This window comes from Zingiber officinale, chromosome 2A (genome assembly GCF_018446385.1).
Source record: "Zingiber officinale cultivar Zhangliang chromosome 2A, Zo_v1.1, whole genome shotgun sequence".
In the NCBI taxonomy this organism is placed as follows: domain Eukaryota; kingdom Viridiplantae; phylum Streptophyta; class Magnoliopsida; order Zingiberales; family Zingiberaceae; genus Zingiber; species Zingiber officinale.
The window spans coordinates 9959713-9970470 of record NC_055988.1 but is presented as its reverse complement, the minus strand read 5'-3'; the positions used below and the strand labels follow the sequence as shown (position 1 = coordinate 9970470).

General features: G+C 35.3%; 1 protein-coding gene across 1 annotated transcript; it reads right to left on the bottom strand.

The window, feature by feature from the left end:
• Positions 1 to 220: 220 nt before the first annotated feature.
• LOC122040673 (cysteine-rich and transmembrane domain-containing protein WIH1-like) lies at positions 221 to 3662 on the bottom strand. Its single transcript, XM_042600093.1, has 3 exons — positions 3462 to 3662; positions 3168 to 3396; positions 221 to 527 (listed from the first exon to the last, which is right to left on the bottom strand). The coding sequence occupies exons 1-3, from the start codon at positions 3505 to 3507 to the stop codon at positions 479 to 481; spliced, it is 324 nt and encodes a 107-aa protein (XP_042456027.1). The 5' UTR covers positions 3508 to 3662; the 3' UTR covers positions 221 to 478.
• Between the last annotated feature and the right edge of the window lie 7096 nt (positions 3663 to 10758).

Genomic DNA, 10758 nt, shown 5'->3' with positions numbered 1-10758 from the left:
ACGTCTCTGACTCATGCGAGTCCAGACAGTAGAAAATTCTAGAATTTCATCAAAAATATATATTTATATTTATATTCATTTCATTTTTTTTTTTGATAAGTTCAGCAAGTAAAGTGTGTTGTCATAAGCATCTTGATGCCTCTACACCGTTTTTATGTCACAAAATTTTTAAGATTCAAGGAGCATAAATAGTCTCTTTTTTATGTTATCGACATGTGCATGGCCATCCAAAGTGTGTTATCCTGATAAATATGCAATTACAGAATAGAAGTCTTAATGCTAGTTGCAAATTATGAGGGCACACAAGTAGGGCATAATAGAGGAACCAATATTTCCAGAAGCACAGCCACCAATTTTTAATAGTAGCACCAAGCTGTAATCATCTCAACAAGAAACCAGTATCAAGAGATTTATATAGCACAAGTACTAAGCAAGACAATAGTGATTTCGGCAGAGCATCTTTGGATTTACACTATTTTCAGAAGCAACACTCTTCCAGCACACAGCAGCAACAAAGAGCAGCAAGACTACAAGGGGGTAACAAAACAATATTAGCTTCATACCAGTTGGAACGGGATATGATTATAAAGCTAGAAAGTCAGGACGAATATAGATATAGTAAAAAACTTAAGCCATTTTATTAAGATATGACCAAACAAAAATAAATAAATAAATAAATAAACACTGCATGAATGCACTGTTGATGTACATGCCCTTGTTAATTTTCATGCTGCATCCATTGTATATGGCTTGCAGTGCCCTTAGGTTTGTGTAGGGGTATATATATATATATATATATATATATATAGTCTCACAAAATTACCTTGCAAAAAAAAAACAAAAATCTGTACATTTGCAAAATATGAGTTGATTTAAATACAAGCATACTTGCGGCATTCACCTTACCACATGAAAAATGAAAGTCATAGTAAATAGAAAGAAAAAAAAGAGAGAGGGTGTCTAAAAAATCACTACTAGAGATTGATCATCTGAGTTTTTTAAGCGCTATCGAAGATAATAGGGCAGTTTAAGCAAGATATAATGATCTCATAAATATTTCTTAGATGCATCTAGATACCTCTACATGTATCTAAATATTTCTTAGGCGCTCCCAATCCCATCTAGACCTTATGTCCATATATTTGAGAGAAGACAGGTGGATTGAGAGAAGTAATATTGAGCTATATGTTATATTTGAATCTGAACTAAGGATGATGATGCTGAAGTCTATCCTATGGTAGTCAACTCACCCTGCAACTAAAATGTCACATTGTGGAGTTTGGCACTTGTATATTGACATATTTACTTGGACCGCAAGCATTGATACTGAAGCAAAGCAGAACATCATGAGCATCATTCCACCAATCTAATTGAAACAACAGCTTAAGATGATTCAACCAAGAATGGTAAACATCATTGCGGGGTCCCAAGGTTGCTCAAACAGAGCTCGTAATAGAGAATTGTTGCAAATCTGGTCAAAATATATGAATCTAGAAGAGGCAAATGAACATGAAGGAGATTAGCAGACTATACAGATTAGAACAAGTTCTAAGGACCGCTTCCCCATGTTACCCATTGACCAATTCATGTATACAACATCTAGTTACAACAATTTTCATTCATCATCTTCTATGGCTACAGCCATATTAAGCTGATACACATCTCCAGTATGAACAATCGAGGCACCCAATGTTGTATTGTTATATATTAACTAAAGGATGCAAGGACCTTCTGTCAAATAACAGCTATCATGATCTAACCAGCATGCTAGAAACATCCAGAAACGCATTGACCATATTGTGGTCAAAAGCCAAGTACAGGCCCACCATTTTATAGAACTAACAAAAACCTTTACCAAAACATTCCCATGGCACAACATGCTGTTCAATCTGACCAAGTGCCTCTTTGGGGTGATATCAGGAAATTACTGAGGAATCCATCTACAACCAAAGGATTGATGTTAATCTAGACAAAATCAAAATCTGCTAGGTATACAGATGCCCACCTCAAATAAAGAAATCTACGAGTTAAAAATTCCACTTATTGTGCTATCTCGCTTCTTTCTTGGTTGGTTGATGGATCTTTGTTATTATTCAAAGCACCAAAGAAGTCACCAACGAAAGAAGGTGAATCCAGAAAATTCAATGATTGAATAGCAAATAGCCTTCTAGAAGGAATACCTAGGAAGATTACATGACTTCTTGCTTGGTCCAGTAAACATGAACACCATCAAATGTTTGTTTTGTCCTTCTCTTATATCCTCTTCTTGGTACATAATAAAATTTTGATATATGATAACGTATACCTAGGTAATTATTAAACAGGCAAGATCATCTCATATTATGACAATTGATTTCAACAAATTTTCATTCAATTCTTGTTGGTAATTATTGTGTGCACATTTTAGTATGAATAGAGGTTGAAGATGAATGAATATCAAGCATGTATTTTGCATTACAATATGAGTCAAAATCCATTGTCTTAAATTGCAATTGAGATTCTCTGTCTCTAAATTTTTCTGTCTCCGTGTCCCCTGCCGATCGGATGAACCAGATTACATATCAAAGCATCATGATATCTTTAAGATGTGTGCAAAATCCTCGTGATGTGCAAAGCATCCTTGAAATGTAATCTGATTCGTCCGATCGACAAGAGGACACGGGGACAGAAAAATTTAAGGACAGAGAATCCGAACTCCTTAAATTGGTGTACATGGCGATGCATATTTTCACAATGATTTTATGACCATTAAATATTAAAATTACTAGACGATACATGTAAAGGTGACCCAACGTACACAGTGGGAGAACACAGATCTACTTTATTGGGATCTCGGAAACAAAATCAATATTTTACTGTCACCGAAGCATCGCTCAACATCCCAGTCAACAACAATTAATAAAACTGGTCAAGAAGTACCATTTCCTGAGACAGTGAGATGCCAATCGTGGATGTGTTTAAGCATCAGAATATCTCAACAAGTAAAAATTTCTACCAAGATATTAGTTCCATCAATCAAAGAAGGGAAAACAAAACAAAAAAAAAGTAGATCAATATATACAGCAATAATCATAAATCAATCACACTCAGAAGAAGATAAACGAAAAATCCAAATCAGAAAGAAAACGTAATAAATCTGAAGTCTTGTAAAGGGGAAAGACGCATACCATCCTTTTAAGAAAGAGGCGCCAGCATCATCGTGGTGGTGATAGTAAGGACGGGATGGGGGAGGGGGCGGGGGAGGGTAGCCTTCATAGAAGTAACCTTGATATCCAGGAGGAGGGGGAGGAGGGTAAACTCCGGGGGGAGGTGGTGCTGAGGGCGGGTATCCGTATCCTCCTCCGGGGGGCGGCGGGGGAGCCCCATACGGTGGAGGAGGGTAAGGGTGCGAGTAGCCTGCAAGAGAGAATTAGGCATGCCGATCCATACACGGATTAGAGCAACAACAGCATCAAACTAACCTGGTGGTGGGTAGGGATCTTGAGGGGGAACTTGCTGGTAGCTCATCCCGATCCGATCAGTTTCCGCCTCGGCGATCCGGAAGGCGATCGCGACTCTGCAACACGGCGGCTAGGTTTCGTGCTTCTGGTTCCTTCAAGTCGGTCTGTGGAGGAGGAAGGAGATGAACTGTCAATGAGCATCCCCTCCCCCTGTGATACTATTTAAGGAATGCTGACGTGGCTCTTCCTGTTGCATAAAACTTGATAAAAGTATGCGGACTCGTATTTCGCCGTGTCTCTTCGGGAAAACAGCATTTTACTGAACCGTGCATATAAATGTTTAAAATATCCAATTCACGTAGATAATTTTTAAAGATCAAATTATATATGGGATATCGATTTTACCCTCCGCCTCTATCGCGTATCCAAACCACACAATTTGTCTTTCCAAAATGCATCTGAATCAACACTGACGGCCGGTGACGGTGCATCTTCGTCAAACCTAAACACAACACCGTTCATCTTCTTCTTCAAACGCACGGTGCAGCAACTCAACGTGTTTCCGACATTGCAACACTGTGCGACGGGTCAATTTCTCTTCTTGAAGTGCGTCTATACCAACATCGACGATCGGTGCATTTTCTTTATCAAACCTAAACCTAAACACCACGGTGCAGTCCGATTAAGCAACTCAATGTGTTTCAGTCGTTACACGGTGTAGGATCTCAATGAACACAAACGATCCTAACCGGTGAAACGCAACCTTCCTCCTCGCCATCTCCTATTGCAACGGTCGAGCCAGGTACATTTTGTATTTGGTTCAGCGCTCAAAGCCTCCTATAGTGTGAACCATCCTTATAAATGAAGTTTGCGCTTTGGTTTGGTGTAAATCAATGTTCCAACAGCTCCAAAACTTTTGACATTGTTCAGAATGTTGCAATAATTCAAGAAAAACTCCAAAGCACCAGATTTATTTAAAATTCTATCAAGGATGAAACTTTTCACTGCGATTAGTCTAGACATGTATGTTGTCTTTTACTCTATTTTAATTATGTTTTTCCCTTTTTATATATTAGTATTAAGAATTAGTAGGAAGAATAACATTTATGATTTATAGATGTCTTTATTTAACCCTTTAAATCAAAACACTAATTTTGGATTTTTCTTACATATAATTGTTTTTTAAAGGATAGATAGTTAAAGATTTATAGTATAATTTTAGTAAGATACACTTTTAACGATATATTGACTTTCTTTACTCGATTAATGTGTTTTTTTTAAATATTAATAGAATTTTTATTTACAATATAGTTAATTTATGATTTTATAAATGCAGGGAATATTAAATTTTTGATGAGGCACTCACAGTTATGATGTAATATATAGATTCACAAATAGAGAATCGAAACAAGTCTATTACTCCAAATATAAATTTGGGTACCGACAGTTTGACATATTCAACTTCATTTGGTATTGTGGTCAATACTAGAGAGACTATTCATTACAGGTTCAATTTGAATGGACAAGCTCCTAGTTTTGAGGATTACCCAGTACATATGAGTATAGGATTGGAAGATCTTTTTGAGGATACGTGGACTGAACAAGAATATAATGAGAATAGAATGGAAGCGGAAATTAAAATAAATGTTTTTAAGGATGAATTCTTAGCAAATGATATGTACTATTTATTAGATAAGCCTATCAACACTAATGAATATAGCGATCTTAAAGAGCAGTTTTCATTAGCTGAAGATGCATATGAAATGAACACAAGACTTTTTCTATGGCTAATCGAACAAGTAGATGACTCAGTTGAGGAATTTTTTTTTAGTTAGGTAATTGTGTATTTTTTTAACTTTTATTATGTTAACTCAACTAAATTTCAATAGTACTTACATAAGCATGTATAAATTAATATTGTAGGTATATGCAATGTAAAAACATTTTAAAGATGCACTTGCTAAATATGCTATGAACAAACGCTTCATATACAAAATAAAGGGCACAAGGAAGAATAGAGTCAAAGCAATTTGTGATGAAGAAAATTGCACATAGACAATAATTGCAAGGGGAGATATTGAGTTTATGGTTACAAAATATTTAGAGCGTCATCAATGTGGTCTTTGTATGGAATAATTGATCATCCTACATGCACATCTTCATTTTTAGCTTCTCAGATTGAAAGTCATTATGTGGCATCAGAAGATTATAGATCCATAAACATTCAAAATGAGATGAAATCATGATTTGGAGTGAATAAATCATATCGAAAGCCATACTATGCACGTATGAAAGCTATAAATAAGGTGGTAGGTGATTTCAATATGGATTATGGTGATATCCCTAGACTATTTAATGAGCTAAAATATAGAGACCGAGATACATACGTTGCATTGAAAAGAAATGGTGATAAATTTCATCATTGTTTTTGAGCTTTTGGTGCATGTGGAAGAGTTTTTCGAACCTATTGTCGGAAATTAATTGGAATTGATGCAACACACTTGAGGGGCAAGTGCCCTGGTGTATTATTGATGGCCACAACAATAGATGGTAATGGAAATCTTCTGCCAGTTGACTTTGCAATTGTTGAGGTTGAGTGTGGCTATGCATGGGAGTGATTTTTAAATCCTTTAAAGGTATTTCTTGCAGTTGATCCATCAAATATGACAATTGTATCCGACAGATATCGTGGAATATTATCTATAATTAGTAAAGTTTACCCTACTACTTACCATAAATTATGTTGTCATCAATTGTCATGTAATATGGTTACTGATGCTCATGATAGAGCTACATTAGGATTGTTTTGGACTGTAGCTAGAGCACATACAGTTCCACAATTTGATTGAATCATGCAAACTATCTCAGAGACACATGTAGATGCTTATAAATGACTTCAAAATATAAAACCTACAAAATGGGCGAATGCACATTTCCCTGGTAGAAGGTAGTCAATGTTGACAATCAATTGTTCTGAAAGCATGAATGCATTGTTCAAGAAGACTTGAGAACTCCCAATTACAGTATTAATAAACAACACGAGGAAGGTTGCTCAATGGTTTTATAACCATAGAGAGCAAGTGGCTAATTCCTCAGGAGTATTGATGCCATTTGCTATGAAGGAGATTGAGATTAGGAGACAAAAAATTGGGTACTATACTGTTCATCCACAGAATAAAAATGGAGGTACAAACTTCATCATCATCCTATAAAGTTGACATGGAGTGTTGTAAATGTGATTGCGGCAAATTTCATATTTCAAGACTTCCTTGCCCACACGCTATGGCAGTGTATTTACAGGAACATGGGCCCGCATAAGTATTGTGAGCATTATTTCTTATTTGATACTTGGAAAAGTACTTACATGGATCGTATTTATCCATATAGAAGTAAATAATATTGGCTAATAGGTGGACAATAATGTATTATTTTACCACCTAGTAGCCTTGTGCAACCTGAAATAAGGAAGAAGGCTAGGATCCCATCCAAGCACATGGGAAAGGTTAAAAACAAGTGTAGTAGGTGCAAACAATTGGGTCACAATAAAAGATCCCGTAGAATGCCTTTAGCAAGTTGATACATGTAATGGTGTTCTTGTATTGGTGTTCTTTTGTGATAGTGCTCAACTTTTGTATGTATTTAGCACACAAGCCTATTATTGTGATGAATGAACATATAAGTGTATTTTGCTAAATATATTCAGATGTGTGTTTTGCTAAATATATATAAATATTTCAATGTAATGTTATCTATGTTATGTTTCTATATTCATATGTTTCGTTATGTAGAGATATAAATTGCTATGTGGTGTTCTAAATATTTTTTTATTGGATTGTCTAAAGTATTGTGCCAAAAAGTTATGTTGTAAATTATTGTGTTGTTGTGTCATTTATTGTGGCAGGAAGTTGTTAAAAAAGAGAATGGATGAAACATCTCAAATATGGTATGTTTTAGTGTTTATCATCTGCATTTCAGTTATAGTGAGTCAAAAAACCTAATTTTTCGAGACCATATTGTGCTTAAAAATTCGCTGCGCTCTATACGATATATCGTAATGCTATTAATGTGCATTTTAACATTCAGCAGACCAGCTTGAACAGAGAGGAACTTGTGCCATGTGGATCCGACGTCAATTGGTCCATCAGTCAATTTTTACCAAAAATGGCTAATGGACTTTAGCTATCCGAAAAATGAAACTTTTAACACCATCACACGGAGGGAAGCTCAAGGATCTCAAATATGGTGTGGTTAAGTGATTATCATATAATTTTCATTTACATTGAGCTTATGACATCATTTGTTGTGCCCCGATCGTGTTTAAAAATTTGTAACTCTCAATACGTTGTATCGTAGTGACGTTCAAGGGCGTTTTCACATTCTGGAGACTAGCCTGAACACATTGGAACTTGTCCCATGTGGATCTGATGTCGTTTGGTCCATTAGCCGATTTTGGTCAAAATCGGCTGATGGACTTCGGCTATCCGAAAAATAAAACTTTTAACACCATCAAATAGAGGGAAGCTCAAGGATCTCAAATATAGTGTGGTTCAGTGATTATCATATAATTTTCATTTACATTGAGTTTATGACATGATATGTTGTTGCCAAAATCTGTCAAAAAATTAATCAATAGATTGATACTATTTATCAGTCGAATCGATTAGTTTTTGGGCACCACAGAAACTGAAATAGTCGAATCAATGTGTCAAACTAGTTGAATTGATTTGTCTCTATTCAACTCATAAATTGAATCAGTCGAATTGATCCCTTAAATCAGTCAAATTGAATCTTCTATGAACACATCATAAACTGAATCAATCGAATCAATATCCGATATCAATCGAATCTATTCGTCTCTGTACACCGCATAAACTGAATAAGTTGAATTGATATATGATATCAGTCAAATTTGTTATGCCCGGATCATATTCAAAAATTTGTAACTCTTAATATGTTGTATCATAGTGTTAATAATGTCCATTTTCATGTTCAGGAAACCATCTCGAATACGTAGGAACTTGTCCCATTTTGATCCGATGTGGTTTGGTCCATCAACCGACTTTGGTCAAAATCGGTTGATGGACTTTACATACCCTAAAAATTAAAATTTTGAAATATTAAGCAAGAGAATAGATGAAACATCTCAAATATGGTGTGTTTCACTGATTATCAACTTCATATAATTTATATTGGGTCAAAAAATCTCCTTTTTTGTGCCCAAATTATGTTTAAAAAAATCACTGCACTCTATATGATGTATCGTAATGCTATTAATGCCCATTTTCATATTCAGGAGACCAGTCCAAACACATAAAAACTTATCCCATGTTGTTTGGTCCATCAGTCGATTTTGATCAAAATCAGTTGATGGACTTTACATACCCTAAAATATTAAGCAAGAGAATGGATGAAGCATCTCAAATATGGTGTGTTTCAGTGATTATCAACTTCATATAATTTATATTGGGTCAAAAAATCTCCTTTTTTGTGCTCGAATCACGTTTAAAAAATTGCTGCACTCTATACGAAGTATCATAATGCTATTAATGTCCATTTTCACATTCAGGAGACCAGCTTGAACACATAGGAACTTGTCCTATGTTAATTCGATGTGGTTTGGTCCATTAGTCAATTTTGGTCAAAATCGACTGATGGACTTTACAGACCCTAAAAATTAAAATTTTGAAATATTAAGCATGAGAATGGACGAAACATCTCAAATATTATGTGTTTTAGTGATTATCAATTCATATAATTTATATTGGGTCAAAAAATCTTCTTTTTTGAGGTTGAATCGTGTTTAAAAAATCGTTGCACTCTATACGATGTATCTAATGCTATTAATGTTCATTTTAATATTCAGGAGACTAGCCCGAACATGTAGGAACTTGTCCCATATTGATCCGATGTGGTTTGATTCATCAGCCGGTTTTGATGGGCTTTATAGACCCTAAAAATTAAAATTTTGGAATATTAAGCAAGAGAATGGATGAAACATCTCAAATATGGTACATTTCAGTGATTATCAACTTCATATAATTTATATTGGGTCAAAAAATCTCTTTTTTTATGCTCGAATCATGTTTAAAAAATCACTGCACTCTATACGATGTATCATAATGCTATTAATGTCCATTTTCACGTTTAGGAGACCAGCCTGAACAAATAGGAACTTGTCCCATGTTGATTCGATGTCGTTTGGTCCATCAACCGATTTTGGTCAAAATCGACTGATGGACTTTACAGACCCTAAAAATTGCAATTTTGAAATATTAAGCAAGAGAATGGATGAAACATCTCAAATATGGTCTGTTTAAGTAATTATCAACTTCATATAATTTATATTGGGTAAAAAAATCTCCTTTTTATGCTTGAATCGTGTTTAAAAAATCACTGCACTCTATACGATGTATCATAATGCTATTAATGTCCATTTCACGTTCAGGAGAACAACCCGAACACATAGGAACTTGTCCCATGTTAATCCGATGTCATTGATGGACTTTACAGACCCTAAAAAATAAAATTTTGAAATATTAAGCAAGAGAATGGATGAAGCATCTCAAATATGGTGTGTTTTATAGGATCGAAAAGAATTTAGATATCTCCACAATGATATGATATTGTCCACTTTAGGACTAAGCCCTCATGATTTTACTCTTGGGCTCTACCCAAAAGGTCTCATACCAATAGAGATATTTTTTTCTTATAAACCTATAAGTTTTCCCATGTGTTTTCAATATGGAACAATGTTTGCAACCTTTCAACTCCAATAGTCCCTCCGTAAAACAAAGGATCATAGGATCCCCCTTAAGTATCGAGTCACTCTTGGCCTATTCAGGGCCTCTCCTTGAGTATCGGATCACTCTTGACCTACTCAGGGTCTCCCCTCAAGTATCGGGTCACTCTTGACTTGCTCAAGATCTCCCCTACTTTGTTAAAGGTTTCATCCACATGGTTCGATCTTGGATTATGGCTCTGGCTCGTGCTTCTTTCGGCGGCTAGTCCGGTAAAGAGCGACCTCACTCTGATACCAATTGTAGGATCGAAAAGAATTTAGATATCTCCATAATGGTATGATATTGTCCACTTTGGACGTAATCCCTCATGGTTTTACTCTTGGACTCTATCCAAAAGACCTCATACCAATGGAGATATCTTTTTCCTATAAACTCATGATCTTTCCCATGTGTTTTCAATATGGGACTATATTTGCAACCTTGCAACCCCAACATGTTTCAGTGATTATCAACTTCATATAATTTATATTGGGTCAAAAAATCTGCTTTTTTGTGCTCAAATCGTGGTTAAAAAATCA

Excerpts from the sequence above, each read along its gene's own strand:
- LOC122040673 (XM_042600093.1), bottom strand. The coding sequence starts at position 3,507 with ATGAGCTACCAGCAAGTTCCCCCTCAAGATCCCTACCCACCACCAG. Across the intron at positions 3,397-3,461 it reads AGATCCCTACCCACCACCAG|GCTACTCGCACCCTTACCCT; the intron begins GTTAGTTTGATG and ends TCTCTCTTGCAG. Across the intron at positions 528-3,167 it reads GCCTCTTTCTTAAAAGGATG|TCTTGCTGCTCTTTGTTGCT; the intron begins GTATGCGTCTTT and ends ACCCCCTTGTAG.